We start from the raw sequence: 21,684 nt of genomic DNA, 5'->3' as shown, positions 1-21,684 counted from the left end.
TGAGAATTTCTTCCCATTCCTGTCACTAGGCAACAAATCGTCTGATTTTCGGAGCAATCAAGCCCTTTTGTAAAAGACAAAGGCTAGGTTTTTGGGCAGGGCAAGGTAAGGGAGAGCTGCTGGGGAACACTCTCTCTCTCGTGGTTCGGACGCTGAGGGGAGAGGCTGCTGCCTCCTGGCTTTCCAGCTGCTACCAGAGGAGATCCAACTGTGCCCTGCTTCTCTTCCCTCCTGGCTGGGTGAGCTTTGATTCAACTTTTCTCCTCACGGGGAGGGGCACGTTTCCCCCCCCCCCCCGGGCTGCGTTCCCTCGTGGCTGCTGCCGGGAGAGTCCGGCTGCCTCTGCTGCCTGCCCCCGCCCTCTGCCGCATGAGACCACAGCGTCTGCTGTGACTGTAGAAATTCTCGCTGGCCGGAGAGAGAGAGGGCGCCCGCTCCTGCTGCCCTGTTCCCTCGCTGCCCTGAGCTGTTCCTGCTGCGCTGCGTGTTCCTCAGACCGTCCGCCATTGCAGTTGCCAAACGGTGACCTGACCCTGCGCCACAGCGCCACCTGCAGCTGCTCGGGAGTCATCACACCTGCCCTGGCCGGCCGGGAGCTCAACAGTGCCCCTGCTGCTTGCAACCGTGATTACACCACACGGGAGAAAGTTCAGCAGCTCACTTATCTCAGCAACTCAGTTATCTGCTGTTTGGTTTTCTGGTTCTAGTTGTGGTTTGCTATTATTGTTATTGTTTGTTTATAGATACTAGTAAAGAACTGATACTCCTTTTTCCCATACCTTTGCCTGAAAGCCCTTGATTTACAAAATTAAATAATTCAGAGGGAGAAGGGGAAGAAAATCACATCCTCTGCTCTAGGGGAAGGTTCAACCTCTCTTGGCAGACACCTGTCTTTCAAAACCAAGACAATTACCAACACTCTTTCCAGCACAGATTCAAAACATAGTCCTGTTCTATCACCTATGAAGAGAATTAACTGAACTCCCCACATTTCTCCTGTCCCTTTTCCAGTTTCTGGCCTTTCCCCTGCCTGTCCCTCTCCCCTCCTGGGCTGACCTCATGCTTGGCCACATCCAAGGCTCCATGGGACCCACAGAAGAGCTGAACAGAGTTGCCCTTCCATGTTTTGTCTTTGCCCCTCCATGTTTTGTCTTTGCCTCAGGGTATTCTGAGCTGGGAAGTGCTGGTATAGTCTGGATCTTCAGACCAATGAGCCCTGAGGTAAAAACTAATAGTCTCAGGCAGGACTCATCCTTCTAAGTATCAGAATTGCAATTAGCAAGGAGGAGGATTTAGGAAAGAGGGGCTGGAGGTGCTGCAGAGCCCAGAGCAGACATTCCACAGCTCCTCAAGGTGAAAACCATGGTTTGTCCCTCTCAGCTGGTGGGAATTGGTGGTGGAGCAAATATTGACCCTGCAGACAGTGCAGGACCCCACACAGCAGTGAGTTGATAAGGCCTGAAAAAATCTGCGATTCCATGGAGAGCACATTTGGAGCAGGCTCTTGACAGGAGATGAGGTCCCATGGAGTGAGTAGCCCAGGCCAGAAGAGATTTTCTGCCAGAACCTTTGTCCCACAGAGGAGCCACAATGCTGCAGTGTGTTCCTGAAGGGCTGTGAGGAACTGCAGCCAGAGGGAAGAACCTGCATTGGAGAAGTTCCTGGCGAAATGTTTTCCATGGATTGGACTCCACATTGAAGCAGGGGAAGAGAATGAGAAGGAAGAAATGGCAGTGAAAACATGTTTTTAATGGAATACAAGCCACATTCCCCATCCCTGTGCAGGGATCAGGTGGAGGACATGCTTTGTAATTTGTTCTTATTCCTCACTAACCTACATTGATTTTATTGGCAATGACTTCAATTCATTTCCCCAAGTCTAAGTGTTTGCCCATGGTGGCACTGCTGGGACATTTCCCTGTCCTTATCTCAACCCACAAGCCTTCATTGGATATTTTCCCCCTGTCCAGTAGAGGAGGAGCACTGAGACAGCAGCTTGCTGACCTCCTAGAGGACAACCAAAGTCAACTCACCACACCTTTTGAACTCGTGCTTGCTGATCAGGTGCTCTGTAGCAGCCAGCCAGAGCAACACCATCCCTGCTGATCTGCCTTTCCTAAACAGCCTGGCTCCATCTCCACAGGACCCGAGAAGCTACAGCAACACATCTCCATCATCTCATGGCTCTGCAGCCAAGGCACAAAGGAAAAATGAGTCTGTGCTGGACAGGAGCCCAGGCAACGAGCACTGAACATGCACCTGCCCAAACAACCTCTGATGTTCCCAGAAGTGATCCTCCTGCACCACAAGTGGTAGCAGCCCTTCTACCATATTTCCCTCCACTGCCTTTTAGTGCCAGCAAGCTAGAGGGATGTTTCCTGCACCTGCAACTGCCTGGCAAGGGCCTAGAAGTGCAGCTGCTAGAAAGAAATGCTGAGAGATCTGTCTTCCCCATCTGTTGGTTTTTGGTCCACTCTGCTGCAGAGCTGCTCCAGGGTGATTCTGCATAACAGTAATACGTGGCTGCGTCCTCTTGCTTTACCAGCAGGATCTGCAGTGTGAATATGTTCTTGGAGGTCTGCTCTCTAATCTTAAAACGATTTTGGGAACCTGCTCTATAGCTACCATCCTTAATCCATTCCTGAAAGCCACTTGGGCCCTGACGGTACCACGACATGTAGTAGTTACTCATAAAACCATCCTTCATGCTGCACTGGAAGGTGACTGCATCTCCCTCTCGTGCGGTCAGTTCCCTGGGGTTCTGCTCCAACCTGACTGCACCGGCGAGTGACATAGCTGCAGAGAGCAAGAAGAAGCCATGAACACTTCAAGATTCAGCAAAGGTCAGAGCAATGCTGATGGGGATTTGGAACAGCACAGGACCAGTGGGAGGACAAAATCACCCTCTTTGAACCCAGCTGACACAGACTGACAGAGTTCATAGCAACTATGATTTCCCTCCCTCCTTTTCCCTCTCAGACAGGAAGCTGTTTCTGATTTTTCCCAAAGAAGCAAGAAGGATTTGCACCATGGGGGGTGAAAAATCCCTTTGTTTTTGCCTAGACAGGATGGTGAGGAAGCCACTCTCCTGTCCCTGAAACTGCTCTACATGAGCACAGGAAAGACAAAAGCTGTCAGGGGCAGCTGAGGCTTGGGCCCTGTGCTGCCATCCTCCAGCTGGTCTTTGCCAGAGGGGCCGCAGTGCCCAGCAGCAGAGTGTGCAGTGCCAGGGCAGAGCGCTGTGCCCCAAGGTCTGAGTGCAGCAGGGAGGTGCCCTGCGAGTGCCCAGGCTGCAGAGGAGGCAGCGTGGATGGATGGATGGATGGATGGATGGATGGATGGATGGATGGATGGATGGGTGGATGGAGGTGCCGAGCTGCCAGCTAGAAGAGGAGCAGGGCTGTTCTCCCCGGGCTCCAGAGGCATGGCTGGGCAGCTGGAGCCAGGAACAGGTCTGGCTGCAAGCGCTCAGCACAGCTGCCCAGAGCCGAGCAGAGCACAGGGCCACGCTCAGCTCCTGGGGGCATCAGCCCTTCCCTTCACTTACCTACGATGGGCAAGAAGCCCACAGTGCACAGGGCACTCCACATGGCCAGGCCTGCTCTGGCTCACCTCTCTGCACCTTCTGTCTGCCTGCACAACAGCTCTGCCCACACCTTCCCTGCCTGCGCCTCTGTCACTGCACTCAGGCCCAGTCCCTCCTAGGCCCTCCCTCTGTCTGTGACAACAGAGAGGGGAGAGCTGTGGGCAGGAGGAGCACAACTTGAAGCTCTTGCTGCCCTCTTGAGTCTCTCACCATGTGTGGTCCCCATCTTTCTTTTAATCCCTCTCTATATAAGTGAGGCCTCTTCCATAATCACACTTTCTGTGATCCTGTGGAAGACCCCTCAGGCTTGGTGTGGAGTGAGTCAGTAGGAACACTAAACAGGGAAATACCATTGCTAAACCACAACAGCCTTATTTGGCATTGAGTGTGGAGCATAAAGAGTTGAGATAACAAGAGATCTGCCCTGGGCAGGCTGGAAACAAATCTGATCTAAGCCTTAGTTGTATTAGGTGTGCAGCCTCTGCTGACAGCATTTCTTGGCCTGTTCATGTGGCTGTGGTACCTAATCCTGTGTATGTTCCATCTGTGCTCCTCATGTTGATATTTGGTGGGGCTGTGGGCATTGACAAGGGGATTGGGAAGAGGACAGAAACTCTCAGCCTCTGGAGGTGACTCCTGTCATGTGTGAGAGGAAGGTATTGTCCCAAGGATGATCTAGCAGTGTGTGCAAGCAGGTGGAACCCCATGGCCTGAGACTCTATTTGTCATCAAAATAAGACTGTATGTGCAAATGCCTGGTAGAGATCCCCACAAAGTGAAGGCTGGGTTGTCTCTGTCTCCTTGCAGGCTATGTTTCAATACTTCTACAGCTCACAAAATATGAAGTGCTGTGATCGTGAGTGGCTTTGGCATAGCCAGGCATCAGAAATGGTAGAGTTGACATATATTTTCAAAGCTGTGCTCTGGAAAGACAGACATTCCCAGGAGCACTGCACTCCCCAGTCCTGAATGGTTTTGCAGGGGAAGATCAGCTTCTCCAATACTTCAGTTCAGACCATATCTGCTGACTGAATTGGGGAGAGAGAGAGATAGAGAGAAAGAGAACTTGCCCTTGCAGTCAGGTAATTAACCATACTCCTAATGAGTTTCTGTGATGGATATGTCCATTTCAGTTATTCACTGCATATATGTGTGGTTTCACACATATTTAGGGAAATTTTAGAAGTGCACTTTGCTTGGTCAAGTTTCATGAGAAACTTAGAGTTTCAAACTCCTTTAGAATTAGTAAGGAATTTTGAAAGCAATGCTGCAAGTGCTTCTTGTATTCTACTCCACTTCTGCTGTTACAAATCACTTCCAGCTGTAACCCTGCTTTATTTTGGAGCTTCAAAAGAAGCTTCTCTGAATCTTGCTTCATTTGTTGAAAACTTCCACCTTACTGGTCCTGGACTCTCTAAAGCCTCTGCATCACTTAGCAAGAGTTTCCAACTGCAACTGCTGGCAAGACGTGAATACAAATGAAGAGCAAAGAAGTTTAATCGTTGGCACGTGCAGACACAACACTTCTCATGGGGTTTGGGTGGTTCCTTTGGTTGGTTGGTTTTCTGGTTTTTTTTTCTCCTGTTTGAGCTATTTGCTGAATTTAACGAAATTGCAAATGTTGTGAGAACAATAAACACTTTGACCAGAAGGCAGCAGGAGAGAACAAAGAAAGAAGTTCAGTTTACATCAGTAGATCTAATTTTATCAGGAACTTTTTAGTATTTGGGGAAACAAAAGAGGCAGGTCAGACTAGCCCCAGCAGATGCAGGAATATGATTATTACATTGTATTTTTAATGCTGTAGAAGACAGCAGAAGGATTCAGCAGTACAAAAAGCTATTTAATATTGCCCATTCTCATTTAGTTTGATAATGTTTAAATTAAACCCAAGAAAATAATACAGTTATCATTTTTTCAAAAGGTTATTGTCACCAGAGAGTGAAACAAAGTCTGGTTTACTCTCTCAGCTATAAATTTGAAATGGAAAAGAATAATCTGATGCTTTCGCAGGAAAACTCTAAATAAACGCCAGATCAGGTTGTTGTGCTGTGCCCAGGAGGAGCCAAGGGCCTGAGGGTGAGGAATTCTGGCCCTAGAACACTATGGGGCACCACATGGGAAAAACCCCGAGGTTTTCTGCATGTCCAAGGCTGAGGCTTTGATATGTGGGAGTTCAGGGGCTGAGCTGCAAAGGGGTCAGGAAATGCAGAGATGTTGGTACTGTCCTGAACTTCTCCTTCTGTCCCATTCCTACTGGCTCTGGAAAGCCAATCCCCTGAAGGGATGAGACTGGGAGTCCTGCCTGGTGCTGCCTGGGCCTTTCTGGCTGTGCAGCTTCCCCATCCTTTGTGTGTTGGGCACTGAAACCTTCCAGATATTGACCCTTGCTTGGGTCATTGCCATACATTTCCGCAGAAGCAAGAAAGGTGTAGCGTGGAAGCATAAGCACTTCTCTCCCCAGATATAAATAAAAATGTGGGAAAGATGCAAAATATTCTTCCTGGTATTCAGAGTTTGTTATTCTTCACAATGTTTTCCCCTGTAATCTCTTGGAAAGAGGTTTATTCTTTCAGGATGCTTTGAATGTTCTCTGCCACAGGAGAGAGCTCTCACCGTGTGGAGTTGCTCAGCAGGAGAGATGGTAGATACCTCATTCTGTGTGTGAGACTCAGCAAGAGAGAGTAAAATTAAATATCATGTGCTGGAGGTGAAAATGTTCCTAAAATGACTTAAAAAGTGTTTTGGAAGTTCACATTGTGGGTGGTGTTGTCACTGAAAGGGTGGAAAAAATAAAAAGTCTCCAACAACATTTTTAGTGTCAGAGAATCAAGGCATTACTTTATTCTGCCCAGCATGTTGTACTGACCAGGATATTCAACAGAAATCCTTTCATCCACACATTGCCCGCATTGTGCAGAAAACATCCTTCCAATCCACAAGGTTTTTACTAGATTTTGCACGTGCTGCTACAGTTAAACCACAGAGAAATTCATTGCTTCAATGTTCATTGGTCCCAAGTTACACAGTCCTGTTGGTTCATTTTCCCCCACCCTCCTTTCCACTCTCATTTATGACAACAATTTCTAGTATTTGGTTTCCTCTTGGTTATTGATCCCTTTGCCACTGATGTTATTTAGGTTCTCATTCTTGGTTCTCTTATCTCTCTTTTCCCAGACCAGGTGTCTGTGACTATGCCCGGGGTGATGTTTGGAGCTGATGTTTGTTAATGGTCATTGATGGTCATTATCTTTTGTGTATCCTCTGTGCTACTCCCTGTTTGAGTCTGTTGAGATGTTAAGTTCATCAGGCCTCGAGTCCCCTGAAAGGAAATTTCAATTCCCTTCCCTCGGGGCAAAGGTGAACAAAACCCCTGACTAAAGTTATAGAAAAAATTCTAAACATGGTATCATTTCCAACAGGATGAAGGTGTTCTCTGGGGGTCTGCGGGGCCTGAGGGTCTGACCTGACCAAGCTGAATGCAGCAGAGCTTGCTATGTCCTCTGCAGAGGCTCTCTTGAAGGCAGCAGGAACTCAGGCAGGATGAGAAAAGCCTCATTTCCCCGTCAGGATGTGGTTAAATTGTTTTTTCCAGAGCAGGGATGGGTTGATGTTGCCTGGTGTAACTAAGTCAGAAATGGTGACCACAGCATCCTGCCTGCTGCTGGTGAGAGAAGATCAGCTGGGGAAGGTGTGTGCTGGGCTCTCTGAGGTAAGAACCAAGTTGCTATGGGAGCTATCACTGCATCAAACCACCCGACATTATTTTCTGGTGGCCTCTTCCTCATATTAGTGAGTGTAAAACAGCAGCAGGGTTTCTTCCCTGCTGATCTGAACATTTTCCTCCCTCCTGCCTTAGCCAGGTCTCTCCTCACTGAAGCTCTTGAATGTGCCAGAGAGACAATTCCCTGCATGAAAGTCTGGAAAAGACAAATTCAGGACACAGGAACTCTGTGTTATCAAAGCTGTGTTTGCAATCCCAGTGGGCATTAGGACAAGTATATTTCAGAAATCTGCATCCCAAATTCAGAAGGAAAAGCACAGAACACCACAGCATTTTGGCCTAATCAAACTTTATTTTCATGACTACTACAGGAACCTAAAATGCACGTGCAATAGATTTGGCAGAAGAAATATAGGATTAATAAAGAAATGAACTTTACTTGGTTGATTTGAATTCCTTCAGATCCTGCAGAGGTCTTCTCGTCTACAATACACACTTTTTGTTATTAAAGCTATCAAAATCCCAAAGCTAAAAATGGCAGCTACTGGGTCTGAATTCCCTCAGCAGTAGTACTCTAGTTGAACAGGCAGTGACACAACATGCCTGTGAAAGGTGCTTTTGGAAGGTGATATATTCAGAGTGAGCATTGGAGTTTCAAAGCTCTTGAAGCAGGCTGGACATTTCTATGCAAATGCAGAAGAGTGGGGAGATCTATTCAGCAGAAGGAGGAGGATTCCTCCATTCACAGAGGGAAGGAAATAGCAAAAGCACTTAAAACTCTTCAGTGTAAATCAGCTGGCCAGGCAAGAGTGAACAGCATTCAGTGTCTTCAGGGGAAGGTGCTGCTCTGTGTCCTGGGTGGTCACTGCCAGCAGCTCTGTCACTGCTTGTTCAATCCCCTTGTGCTGCTGGTTCACATTCTTTCCTGCTCTTCTTTGGGTTCCTCTTGCCTTCATTCCCCATGTCTGCAAGAGCAAAGGGGAATTTCAACATTTAATGGATTTGAGCCTAAGAACCACTGTTTGATAGCTGAGAGCTCCCTTACCTCAGAAAAGAAACAGCTTGATACTCATGAGTGTATTGACAGTGATGACCTTTGCCAGCAGGACTCTCAAACCCAGCACAGCCATAGACAGCATGTTCACTCTCTCCCCTTCAGCATCTGCTCAGGGACCAGAAAAGATGAGAGAGATCACAGTCTAGGTTTTGATGATGTGATCTTGGCAGAAAGTGGAAAAAACCACTGGGGATAGTTTGAGGGAAAGGAAGAGCAGCAGGGAACAGACAATAGAGAAGATGGCAACAGCAGGGCAGCCCAGGGTCTGTCTGCATTGCTTTTTGCTTTCTGGAGCTTGTGTGTTACTGCAGGAGCAACCCTGGGACAGCAGCTTGTGCCTGCTGAATTTGTTGTGTTCTGATTCCTCTCCCCTGGAGAAAAGACATTTCCATGCCTTAATCCCCAAACAGCAATAGAACTTCACAGCCTGTTTGGGTAACTCACCTTGTGCAGAGAGCTCTGTGCTGTTGCACACCCTGTTCCTGGGCCCTGTCACTGGCTCTTCAGTTACTGGTAATGGGTAACTGGTAACTGTAATTGATTCTTCCTCTGCTGTTGCAGGATAAAAAAAAAGGCATTTTAAACTCTATGCACATTTTATACAGGATTAATAAAATGTTAATGTGACTCTTCCCACAGGAACTTGAGGAAAGTACAGACTGAGGTTCAGATGATCAGTCATTAATGCCAACATTCATTTGAGGAGATAATTTCTCCATGCAGTTGGAGAAAATAAAACAATTCCTGCATTGTTTTGGTTTTACTATTTGAATGCCTTTCAAGATGATTCAACCAATTCCAGTAAATATAAAAAGTGCTTTTTTAAAAAAAACCCCAAAAGTGCCCACACCTTTAACTTTTAGTTGGATTTTAGAAAGGCTGTTTCAGGTTGAATTGCAGGAGATGTAGTGCTACAGGGGGAAATATTTAGTCATAAGGAAATTCACAATTTGAACAAATGGATTGTGTCTTTCTCCCTGCCTCCCTTAAAAATGTTGTCTTGGATTGATGATATGATAATCCTTTATCCCCTATCGTTGGCTTATATGCCCAAGAAAGAAAAAACTGTGTAAAAATGTGTGGTCCTGTCTCTTTAACTACACCCAGCCGCAGAGAGAAACGCGGGTTGTTTTGAAAACATTTTCCCCAAGCCTTGCTCCGGGGGAGGATTCGTCGCCCGGCAGAGACTGCGTGCTGGACGGGGGTCGGAGTGAGCTCTGTTCCCGTTTTTTTCCATTCTTCTTCTTTTTCCTCGTTTGGACCCCTTCTCTTCGATCTGCTTTGCCACCCGGAGACCCAGGAGGGCCAGAGGACAGCAGAGCTCTCCAGGGAGCTCCACCCAGCCCGGGGTGGGGGCGAGGAGGAGAGGGACTGCGTCTGAGAAAAGGACTTTTTAATCAGGTTGAATAACTGCCTTTCACCTTGTTTTTTCCCCTTCCCCTGTGCCTTGTAGGGCACTCTGCGTGGTTTTGTTAAATAAATAGTTTTTTCTTCACTTCCATCTAAGAGGTTCTGTTGTGGGTGGGGGAGGGGGTGTCGGGGCCCTTCACTCTCGGAGGAGAGAGAGTCTTATCATTAACCCGGGACAAATGTATCTCCAACTAATTCAGCAGTTGAAACCATTTCAAAGTACCAAATGTCTTTCTCATTTCTGCAGGCCAATGCTCACAAGCAGGAGAACACCAAGCCCCACAGGACACTGTCTCCAGCAAGAAGTGACAGCTGTGCCACCAAACTGTACCTGGCAGTGCTGTTATGGTGCTGTTGTTGGATTTGGCTGTGCAGGTCACCTCTGTGTCTTTTGTCACTCTGACCACTTTAATTGCATTGTACAATCCCTCTGATGTCAAAATGGATGTGCTCTGCTCATATACAACCTCCTTAGAGGGCATCTCCAAGGTGATGTTCTTTGTAAGGAAATTCCTTGCCAAACAAGCTGCTTTCCCAGTGCTGCCACCTTCTTCCAGTTTTTTGGATTTCATCACAATGACTTGAGGGACAGAACTGTTTGGGATATCTGTAATAGAAGCATGGTTTGGACATACCAAACAAGTATGAAGTACAAGTAATGAAATTACATTTCTTAAACTTATCGCAGCAAGGACACAGTTGGTCTCAAAAGAATGTAGCAGCCAACAAATCATTGTGGTACCATGGTTTCTTTTTTAAACAAAATATCTTTGCCACTAGGTCAGGTCATACATGGAGAGTCAAGGGTGATCTCACAAAACAATGTCAGGATTTACCTCAGGATGAGCAATTTGAATTAGGGTAAAAACATGGAATTGAAAGGAATCCTCCTGACTCCTTCTTTGCAACAAAGGGCTCAGCTTATGAAAAGCTGTCAGACACATCCACAAAGGTTTCTGTCTCTACTTTGACTCCAGCATCCTGATGGGACTCTTGATAAAGAGAGGTGCATTAGGCTTTTTATTTTGCATGGTATCTGCTTTTCAGGTGGGTCAAGGAATCCCTCAGGTCTAACAGGGTGCTGATCCAAGTTTGATCAAGGGGCTCTGATTTTACACCCTTTCCCCTTCCACTCTATGGCTCTGCTGAGGAACTGAGATGAAAACCAAATCGTGCTCTGCCAGAACTTCATGGGTCAGCTCTGCTGATCAAACAGGCAGAACTACACACTTACAGCACCCAGACATCCAACAGAAATCAAACATTGACAAAAGAAAAAGTGAAAATTCAATTAGCACCTTGGAAAATGGAAATGCATAGAGGATATGTATTTGGCTCCACAATCTGTTGAGCTCCTTTCCCAAAGAAAAGAGCAGCAGTAACACACAGTTAAAACATGCAAATCAAACAAGGCTTGTTTTGCTATTCCTCCTATACACATTTCCTTCCCAGGTGTTGTACCATGGTTTGCCAGAGCTTGTCAGTCTTGTGCATTCTGTGTTCTCTGGGAAGACCTTGAAAGGCTTCTCAGGTGGTCTCCTCTCCAGGCTTTCCAAACAGCCAGAATACAAACAAGCTGCTTCTCTGCAATAACTCCCTGGGCAAGATCTTCAGCAAGAAATAATGTACACAGTGCAATTGTAGTTCATAGTGCAGAAGATTTGTTTTCTCTGACACCAGAGTCCCTGAGTCCCACTAGTTTGCATTACCTGACAATACAGCCATGTATTCCTCCCACTGCTTGCTTTTGGGAAGGATCTGTGTTTTATGTTCTGGCAATTTATTTGGACAAAAAGGGGTATTTCTCCTTTGCTTTAGTCTTATACAGTCACAAGAAGTGCCCTATATTCCAAAAAGTGATGGGCCTTAGCATTCTAATGAATGTTTTAACTGGAATAAACCAACCTGAACCAAAGAAACGCATTCTCTCTCCTTAACCCTGTCTGTGCCTTGAAGACAATGTGCCTGGAGTATCTCACAGTGAAAATAATGGTTATTTTATGTCATTTTGATTTGGGTGAATTCTCTAAAGATTTGCATAATTAAGTATATGTGCTCTAAACACCTTAAAATGAATATTAGTAGCTCTCAAAGGAATTCAAAACCAAAAGGGAGATGTTGCTCATATTCTAGAAATTTTGGCTTCAACCTATTAAGTATATCAGCAAACTCGAAAGGGACTTTGATTCTTAAGGCTCAATGTCTTCTACTGTCCAACGTAATCCCAGAATCTCTTTGTAGCTCTGAAAATATCCTACCTTCAGCTAGGGAAAAAACCCAAAAACCCAAAAACTTTGAACAGCATGGAAAGAGGAGGTCGTTCTTTGGGTGATATCTTGGCATTCCTTTGTCCATTTGGCATTGGAATTGCACTGGGGGTTTTCCTGAATACACATTCATTCCCATGCAACATTTCCTAGAGATATGGACAGATATTATGCAGCACCCAAGGGAGTTCCATGCCCTTCTGGAAGGAGAGCAGGAGGTTTTACAGATCCATGTCCCATCAAATAACATGGGACCAACTTGCAGCACTTTAAAGACATGCAGACCTCTGAAAGCACAGCAACAATTCCTAAGGGATGCACCTGGATCTTTAGGATAACAGAGACCAACACTGCAAACTCCTCTGCCACCCCAACCTTCACATTCCCTTAGAAAAGCTTGGGGTGAAATCCACCTTTCCATACATCATGGAATTCCAAATAAAGATAGAAATAAGTAAGGTTTCTTATAATCCCTACTCCCCACACTGATCTTTTCAGAGCCCACACAACTTGGGAGCCAATTGTCTTTCATTCCAGGAGCTCTTGGATATGAGGCACTTGTGAGAATTTAAGCTCAAGGCAGTTTAAGCTCCTTCCTCCTCTGTCTCCAGGCCACTGGAATTACTGCCCTGGGGACACTGGGAGTCTAGGGCTGATGGCAAAACTTCTCAAACTGGGCAGTTACAGATCTGTCTGAAAACTCCTCACCACTGTGAGCTCTTCCCTGAGCTCTGCATTCCTGCCCCAAGTGAGTCAGTGGAAGTCCACTGCAGAATGGGACACTTCACAGCAAATTGGGGCAGAGTGCTGTCCAAACTGGGAATAAGTTACAACATGCTAAGCAGTGCCCTGCTGGTGTTTGGGGATCATGGAATAATGGAGCTGTGCAGAGTCAGCCCAGTTGTTCTGGGAAAGCTTCCTGAGCAGATCCAAGCTGAGGATTTGGCTTGAAAGCCTGGCTGGAGAGCGAGGGCACTCAAGGGATCATGGCAGCTAGAAATTCTTACAGTGAACACAAACCATTAAATTGTTCCCCCCCATAATAAATTTAAATGAAGTTTTTAAAAGAAAAAACTCCACACTTACTTGGTACAACGGTGAGAGTTGTCCCTGGTCCAAATACAAGCTTTTCTGTTCTCACACTGCTAAGACTCATTCCAAGAAATCACTCTTTCCTCATGTTGTTCAAAAGTGTTATAAAAACAGGAGATGAAAAGCCAGACATTTGTCCTAATTATCCATGGGTGAAAGTCCATGAGAGGATCCAGAGGTACATTTACTTCCAAAACTGGAAAGGGAAAAAAAGTTAATCGAATAGTTCAATGATTTCAGTTAGCTTGAGTACAGAATTTCCAACTTCTCCATTTGTTCCATCTTTTGGAACCCCCAAAAGGATAAAAGGAAATATAAAAAGAATGTTCTATTTGTTTACTTAATCATTACAGTCATCCATCTCCTTTCTTTTCCAAAATACCTCATGTTTTTCCTTCTTTGTATTTTTGTACAGGTCCTCATGCTGCTTATATCATTGTGGTATCCCAGCCCAAAACACTGTGATATATTTCATAGCAAAAACTGTCTCTGTTCCACTACACAGAATTTTGGATTATAAAGGCAGTCACATGACTTCTTCTGTGGTTTAAGACCCAGTGTACCACATGAAGAAACTCTACATGGCTTTCAAGGAAGGATCCAAAATAATATCAGAAAGGGTTGAGTTTTAAATGAGAACTTGGGGATTACATGACACCTCTGAAAAGTCTGATGGAGTTAGATCAATATAGATGAATAGATCTATAGATCTATAGATGGATAGAAAGCAGAAAAATAGTCAGTACTTTTTGTGTTATTTCAATACATTTCTTGCAATGCAGTCTGTTACCAGTTCTTCTCTCCCTTGTGGGTACTAGTGATAGTGTGACAGGAGTCCTGGGATGTAGCAGGGTGGCTCTGGGAGTCTTGGGAGGAATGGATTAAAAGCAGAAGGCTCAGGAGGATTGTAAATCGCTCAAGTGACCTTGAAGCTGGGATTTACCCTTGGTAGCCCAGGGTGCACTGCGCCCAGGGATCCTCTAGCATGGACCCAGTTTAGATGGTGGTGTCTCTCTGTGCCTCTGCCTGGCTCTTGCTGTGGGATTCCCCCAGCTTAGCAAGGTCATAGAAATAAATGAACTCTTTGTGAGTTTGAGGCTGCTCCAGCTGCTGCCTGGGCTGCTTCACACAGGGGGCAGTGGCCAAGGGCATGTGGGCCCAGATGGAATTCTCCTTCATCCTGCTGGAGAGGGGCGAGGTGAGGAGAAGGAGGAGTGGATGGATCATGCAGCTCAGTAGTTGGTTACACAGTTGGCATTGGCAAATGGGACTTTTTCAACATCAACACATGTTGGAGGTTAGGAATTGTTCTTATTTTTTTTCTTTCTCTCAGGGAATTTTCTTCCAGATTTTGGCTGAGAAATGATAACACGATACTTAAGAGACAAAAGATTTGGCAGGGTGGGGGAGGAGGAAGGGTACAGTTGGCTACCCTCCTAGCTGGAGGCTTTCTCTGGGGAAGTGCAGAAATACTCGAGATCTTGGCTGGCAGGTGAGGGGCTGGGCTCAGCTCTTCGCTGGCTCTATTTCTGTTAGGATCGGAGGAAAGATGGTTGCAGTCTTGGTGCCAGGCTGCTGCTGCAGGGAGGATTCGCTGCCACTGCGGAGTTCTGTCCTGCACTGCTCCTCCTACCATGGGTGAGCCTGTGATCGTAAGAGCAGCCATTGAACTGGGACCTTTTCAACACCTGATCTCACTGGAAAAGATCCTCACCATCTGCTCGGGTTCCCCAGAGGAAAAGCCAGGACCTTGACCCCTGAGAGAGCATCTCATCCCATCACTAGAACATTGTCGGAGGTTGGGGGTCATTGGAATTTTTTCTCCATCCCTGTTACTACGCAACAAATTGCTGGGTGATTAAAGCCATCAACTCTTTTGTAAGAGACAAAAGGGTGTGCTGGGTGGGGCAGGGGAAGGAAAGAGCCAGCCGTTGGAACTGGCACTCTCGTTGTCAGACACCTGGAGGAGAGACTGCTCTTTACTTCTGGCTGCGACCACAGGAGATCCAACTGTGCCCTGTCTTCTTCTCCTGGCTGAGTGAGCTTTGATTCAACCTCTTTCCCACTGGGAAGTGCACGCTTTCCAGGCTGTGTTTCTCACAGTCTGGCTGTCCCTGCTGTCCACCCCACTTTGCCGCACGAGATCGCGGCATCTGCTGTGACTGCAGAGTCCTTGCTGCCTCGCTGGCTAGCCTGGGAGAGCCAGCTCCTGCCCCTGCCGCCCTGCTCGTCGCTCTGAGCTGCTTGCTGCCCTGCCTGCTCCTCAGCCTTTTCCGCCACCACCAGCTGCGTGAGGCTGACCTGACCCAGCGCCACAGCGCCACCTGCAGCCGCTCGGCAGTCATCGCACCTGCCCTGCCCAACCGGAAACTCAACAGCGCCCCTGCTGCTTGCGACCGTGATAGCACCACACGGGAAAAGGCTCAGCAGCTCAAAAGTCATCTGCTATTGGTTTCTCGGTCTATTTGTGGTTGCTATTATTGTTATTGCTTGTTTATAGACACTAGTAAAGAACTGTTATTCCTTTTCCCATACCTTTGCCTGAAAGCCCTTGATTTCAAAATGAAAATAATTCTGAGGGAGGGGAAATCACATTCTCTGTCCTAAGGGAGGGTTCAACCTCTCTTAGCAGACACCTGTCTTTCAAACCAAAACAAACATGCAGTCACAGGTTCACAGGAGCCCAGGCAATGAGCACTGAACATGGACTTCCCCAGACAACCTCTGAAGTTCCCAGAAGAGATCCTCCTGCACCACAAGTGGTAGCAGCCCTTCTACCATATTTCCCTCCACTGCCTTTTAGTGCCACCAAGCAAGACGGATGTTTCCTGCACCTGCCAGTGCCTGACTAGCGCCCTGGGGTGCAGCTGCTAGAAAGAAATGCTGAGTGATCTGTCTTCCCCATCTGGCAGTTTTGGGCCCACTGTGCTGCAGAGCTGCTCCAGTGTGATTCTTGCTCCACAGTAATACATTGCTGCATCCCCTTGCTTTGCTGCCACAATTTGCAGTTGGAGTCTGTTCTGGGAGGTCTCCTTTTCTCCCTTAAAGCGATCTTGGAAACCTTCTCCATAGGTTGAATCATGAAACCAAATCCATTCCAGAGAGGCCCCTGGGCTCTGACGGTACCAGTACATGAGATACTTGCTCATATCAGCTCCCCTCATGCTGCACTGGAAGGTGACTGCATCTCCGTCTCGCACGGACACTTCCCTGGAGTGTTGCTCCAAGGTCATCTGGCCAGTGATTGCTGCAGAGAGAAAGAACAATCACTCCAGAGTCAGCAAAGGTCAGGGCAATGCTGGCGGGGATGCGGACTGGAACTGAACCAGAGGAAAAAATCATCCTCTTTGAACCCAACTGACACAGATGGGCAGAGCTGATAGCAGCTATCAAGGCTCACAAGGAAGGAGACACCACAATTCCCTCCCTGATTTTCTCTATCAGATAGGAAGCTTTTTCTGATTTTCCCCAAAGAAGCAGGAAGGATTAACAACATGAGGGCATAAATCCCTTTGTGTTTGCCCAGACAGGATGGTGAGGAAGCCACTCTCCTGTCCCTGAAACTGCTCTACATGAGCACAGGAAAGACAAAAGCTGTGATGGGCAGCTGAGGCTTGGGCCCTGTGCTGCCATCCTCCAGCTGGTCTTTGCCAGAGGGGCCGCAGTGCCCAGCAGCAGAGTGTGCAGTGCCAGGGCAGAGCGCTGTGCCCCAAGGTCTGAGTGCAGCAGGGAGGTGCCCTGCGAGTGCCCAGGCTGCAGAGGAGGCAGCGTGGATGGATGGATGGATGGAGGTGCCGAGCTGCCAGCTAGAAGAGGAGCAGGGCTGTTCTCCCCGGGCTCCACAGGCATGGCTGGGCAGCTGGAGCCAGGAACAGGTCTGGCTGCAAGCGCTCAGCACAGCTGCCCAGAGCCGAGCAGAGCACAGGGCCACGCTCAGCTCCAGGGGGCATCAGCCCTTCCCTTCACTTACCTACAATGGGCAAGAAGCCCACAGTGCACAGGGCACTCCACATGGCCAGGCCTGCTCTGGCTCACCTCTCTGCACCTTCTGTCTGCCTGCACAACAGCTCTGCCCACACCTTCCCTGCCTGCGCCTCTGTCACTGCACTCAGGCCCAGTCCCTCCTAGGCCCTCCCTCTGTCTGTGACAGCAGAGAGGGGAGAGCTGTGGGCAGGAGGAGCACAACTTGAAGCTCTTGTGCTCTCCTGGGTGTTTCTCACCCTGTGTGGTGCTTGAAGAGACAGTCTGGGCAGGAAATGCTGTGGTGGGCAAAAGGTGATGTGTTTCTGTGGGGGCATCCATGGCCTTCCCCTGAGGAATTCTTGCAGGCTGCTGCTGGGACTTTTAGGCTGACCACAGAGGCTGTCAGCTTGTCCTTCCCCTTGCCCCCTGGCCCTTGCTGCTACTGAACTGTTGCTCCCAGATGGGATGCGCCAAGATCCCAGTTCAGCTTGGCCAGGGCACCTCTAAGCCGAAGTGTTCCTCACCCCTCTCCCTGCACTCTGGCCCAGCACCCTACTCTCTCCACAGTGATGATATTTCTCCAGCTTCCTCTTCCTGTCAAAACCGTCCTGGATCTCTGCTCAGGCAGCAAAGGCAGCACAGGAATCTGCAGGGACCAGGCTGCTGGGGCTGCTCTGCACAACCAGGACACTTCCTTCTCTGTGTTCTCCTCCTCTGCAGGAACTCACGCTTATCTCTCTTTTTGGGACATAGGAAGGGACAGCTCTGAGCCCTGGCAGTGTCATTGTCCTGACTGCTACCACCCTTCTGGGGAGCATTGCCCACTCTACACAGTCCCACCACAGACTGCTTGAATCTGTTCCCTCCTCTATCTTTTCCTGATTATTTGGACACAGTCCCTTGTGGAAGAGATCTCAGGACAGGGGCGGGAGAGAGGAGTTGGAGAGGGTAGAGGAGCCCACTGAGAGTGGAGGCTTGAGGCAGGGGAAAGAAGCAGTGGGGTGCAGGGCCAAGGGGAACTAAGTTGTCCTGAGACACATGAGGCTGCTACAGCATGTCCCGCATGGCTACTCTGAGATTAGCTCTGTTGTTTAGAGCAATGTGCTAATAGTGCCAAGGTCACTGGTCTGGTCCCTGTACACATCATGCACTTACTTAAGTGCTGGAGCCAGTGAGCCATGTGTGTCCTTTCCAACTCACAATATTCTGTGGTTCTGTAATTCTGTGATATGCCAGGTTCCCTAGAGACCCAAGCCCATGGAAGACTGGTCTGGTTTGGAGAAAAAGTGACTGATGGGCTGCCTCATGCTTCTCTCAGCTCTGTGAGGAGGGGAAGTGGAGAGGGATGTTCTCCCTGGTACACAGTGATGGGACATGTGGGAATGGTTCAGAGCTGCACCTGAGGAAGTTAAGGGTGGATTATAGGAAGTGTTTCTTTACTGAGAGAGTGGGCAAACATTGGAACAGGTGTCATGGAGTGGTGGTCAATGCCCCAGTCCTGACAGCGTGTAAAAGGCATTTAAACAAAAACACCCATGCAGTACAACAACAAGCTTTACATTAAGTTGAGGCCTGGAACAGTCAGTCAATTGGACTAGGTGGTTGTTGTAGCTTCCTTCCAATTGAAACAGTCTTTTCCCTCTCCCCACCATCCTCCTCTCCTCTGCAATCCCCCTAGGCACAATGAGACCCCATTTCCCTGACCCCAGGCACAGCCCACTCACTGACTGCCCTTGCATGGGCTGTGACCCACATGAACACACAGGAGGGGAGGAAGCTGATGTTGTCCAGGCACACCCCAAGTGTGCTCACTCTCACTGTGGTCTCTCCAGGGTGCAGTAATAGAGTGCACTGTTCCCCAGCTCCAGCCCGCTGATGGTCAGTGTCCCAGAGCTCTTGTCGGCCTGGCAGGAAAACCTCTTGTGGGAAAAGGGGCTGTGTGGCTGTAGGAGCCTCCATGGCCCTGGCCCTGCAGCAAGTACTGCAGGGATCCACCAGGACACTGCTGATACCAGGCCATGTAAATATAGAAGGCTTTGGAGGTGTAAGTGCCATGGAGGGTCCCAGTACTCCCTGCTGGGCACCACACTGCAGAGCTTGTTGCTTGGATCTCATCACTTTGAAATGCAGCTGAAAGCAAAGCAGGCCCATTGCATCACTGCTTTGCTCTCAGTGGTGCGAGGAGATGGCCCCTAAAAGTGCCAAAGGAAGCAGGTAAAGGTGTTGTCAATGCCCTGGTGCTTTGGGTGCCCTGGGGAAGAAGGAGAGCAAAGGAAGGCAGAGACAGGCTGCAGGCAGGCAGAGTGACCAGGCTGCTTTGTGCTTTGAACAACCTCTACAGAATGAGGCATTGTATTTGGGATTTCAGATATGCCATAAGCCATCGTGGGGAAATGAGCTCTCGATGAAAAGCCAGGATCACTTGTGCTGCCCAGGGATGGCCCCAGATTTCTTGGGAGCAGCCCTGAACCAGTTTGGGATTCACCACCTCCAAATTTCATGGCTGCAGTGCCAGAACCTAGCTGGTTGGTGTTAAAGCTCAGCTGAGTTTCCTGTCCCCGTGTGAATGAATGGCGCAGAAGTACCGGGCAGAGTCACTGGGATGCAGGTAGTGCACGGACAGATATGCCTCAGACCGGGAATTGTTCCGGGAAATTGTGGTCCGATTCTGCATTGTCTGGTCAAAATGAAATATTGTTGGATCCTCACTAATAACGGACACCCACTCTAGGCTGCCTCCGGGTATCTGACGGTACCGCCAAATATCGTAGTAATCAAAGTTGAATCCGGATCCACGGCAGGAGAGGGTCACGGATTCCCCAGGCGCTCGCAGCCCTCCGCCAGCCTCCTCCAGCCTTCTCTGTGCCCAGAGCCCTGCGGAGAGAGAGCACAGGAATCGGGCTGGGTGCGACCACGGACCGAGGAGGTTCCCCCCCCGTTCCGGTGCCCCCAGCCCGGCACAGCCACTGCCGCCGCCCCGCTGCCTCCCGGCAAAGCCCCGAGCCCGGAGCGATGGCCCGTGAGCCCTCCTGGGGCTGAGCTGGGGCTGCTCCGGACACTGCGGCCGGACCAGGAACAGAGCCTGAACATGTCCCCGTCCCCGTCCCCGTCCCCGTCCCCGTCCCCGTCCCCGTCCCCGTCCCCGTCCCCGTCCCCGTCCCTCTCCCTCTCCCTCTCCCTCTCCCTCTCCCTCTCCCTCTCCCTCTCCCTCTCCCTCTCCCTCTCCCTCTCCCTCTCCCTCTCCCTCCTCCCCCGCCTCAGACTCGCTGCCCTCCCCGCCCGGCTCTCACCTGCCGGCCACAAGGCCAAGGCCAAGGCCAGCAGCCACGGCCCCAGCCCGGCGCACATGGTGACCAGCCCCGGCTCCGCCGCAGCCGCCCAGGAGCCGAGCGGAGCCGCGCTCGGGCCGCTCCCGCCCGGCCCCGCCTCGCCGGGGCAGCGCCGGCGCCTCTGCCCGCCCCGACACAGCCAGCGGGGCTCCGGGGCACGGCAAGGGCAGTGCAGGAAGGGACGAGGGACAGCAGCGTGTGAGGCTTTATTTTGTCTTGGTGAGCAAAGAGCGTAATAGACAGGAGTCTCTTTAACCTCTTGCTCAACAGTGCACAGAGATCTTTTCTGTTTCTGCCACTGTCTCTCCTGTGAGTGGCTGGGGATGGGCAAAAAGCTGGGCTGGGACACAGCAGCACCACTGGGGCCAGCTGAGCAAAGGATTATTGCATACTAATACGTGGTTCTCAGAAATGATGCTCAGGGAAAGGGCGGAAGGGGACATTTGGAGTGACAGCCTTTGTCTTCCCAAGGAGTCCTTCTGTGGGACAAAAACACCTAGGCTAAATACCTAGGCTAAACACCTGCCTATTGCTGGAGAGGTAGGGCATGAATTCTTTATTTGGCTTGTCTTGTGGACTCGGCTTTTTTTGGTTTTCATGTGTTTGAGTGAAACCTGTCTCCAAGTTAAAAACTTTTTCAGAGCTGGCCCTGTTTACCCTGGAGAAACAGGAGCGGGTTGAGGTTTTCATAAAAGTACAGAAACAGAAGGACATGACTAGGCTCTTCTCAGCAATGCCCATTGTGTCAATGGTCACTGAGGACAATGGTCAATGAGCACAAACAAAACATCCCAAGGGGTTCTAACTGAACATCAGAGAGAAACACTTTTACACAGTGAGAGGGTGACCAACCACTGGCCACTGGCACAGGCTGCCCAGGCACGTTCTGGAGTCTCGATGCTTGGAGATATTCACACACTGTTCAGTCATGACACTGGGGAAGTGGAACCTTTGGAGAAGCCAGGCTGGAGAGGGTTGATTCTGAAGGAGAGCAGCCCTTGTGAAAGAACCATGGTGGACTCATTGGACTGCAGACTGAGGCAGGGAGCAGGAACAGTGGAGATGAAGTCCAGTGATGAAGTGTTAAGAAATGACCCCATGCCTGATTCCCTGTTGTTCCTTTACTTCTTGGGGAGAACAGATAGAGAATTCAGGGAGTCAGCTCGGAGAGTGTGCCTGGGAGCAAACAGGGATAAAGTAGGAGCAAGGCACTTTGTAATTGGCACAGAAGGTCGCTGGGATCATGGGCAGCCTTA

At 49.1% G+C, this 21,684-nt stretch overlaps 1 protein-coding gene across 1 annotated transcript; it reads right to left on the bottom strand.

The window, feature by feature from the left end:
* Positions 1-7,642: 7,642 nt before the first annotated feature.
* LOC146426503 (Ig heavy chain Mem5-like) lies at positions 7,643-21,145 on the bottom strand. Its single transcript, XM_085083296.1, has 6 exons — positions 20,390-21,145; positions 19,644-19,973; positions 10,109-10,384; positions 8,812-8,919; positions 8,356-8,472; positions 7,643-8,275 (listed from the first exon to the last, which is right to left on the bottom strand). The coding sequence occupies exons 1-5, from the start codon at positions 20,445-20,447 to the stop codon at positions 8,357-8,359; spliced, it is 888 nt and encodes a 295-aa protein (XP_084939422.1). The 5' UTR covers positions 20,448-21,145; the 3' UTR covers positions 7,643-8,275; position 8,356.
* Between the last annotated feature and the right edge of the window lie 539 nt (positions 21,146-21,684).

Source organism: Lichenostomus cassidix, chromosome 27 (assembly GCF_008360975.1).
Source record: "Lichenostomus cassidix isolate B80296 chromosome 27, HeHo_3.0, whole genome shotgun sequence".
NCBI lineage: Eukaryota > Metazoa > Chordata > Aves > Passeriformes > Meliphagidae > Lichenostomus > Lichenostomus cassidix.
The sequence above is the reverse complement of the archived record's forward strand: the minus strand, read 5'-3'. Positions and strand labels throughout refer to the sequence as shown.

What these genes read in the sequence shown, in the direction of transcription:
- LOC146426503 (XM_085083296.1), bottom strand. Translation starts at nt 20,447, where the DNA reads ATGTGCGCCGGGCTGGGGCCGTGGCTGCTGGCCTTGGCCTTGGCCTTG. An exon ending in ACACGGGGACAGGAAACTCA is followed by an intron (nt 10,385 to 19,643) that starts GCTGAGCTTTAA and finishes CTTCTATTACAG; the next exon opens with ATATCCCAAACAGTTCTGTC. An exon ending in CACAGAGCTCTCTGCACAAG is followed by an intron (nt 8,473 to 8,811) that starts GTGAGTTACCCA and finishes GTCCCTGAGCAG; the next exon opens with ATGCTGAAGGGGAGAGAGTG.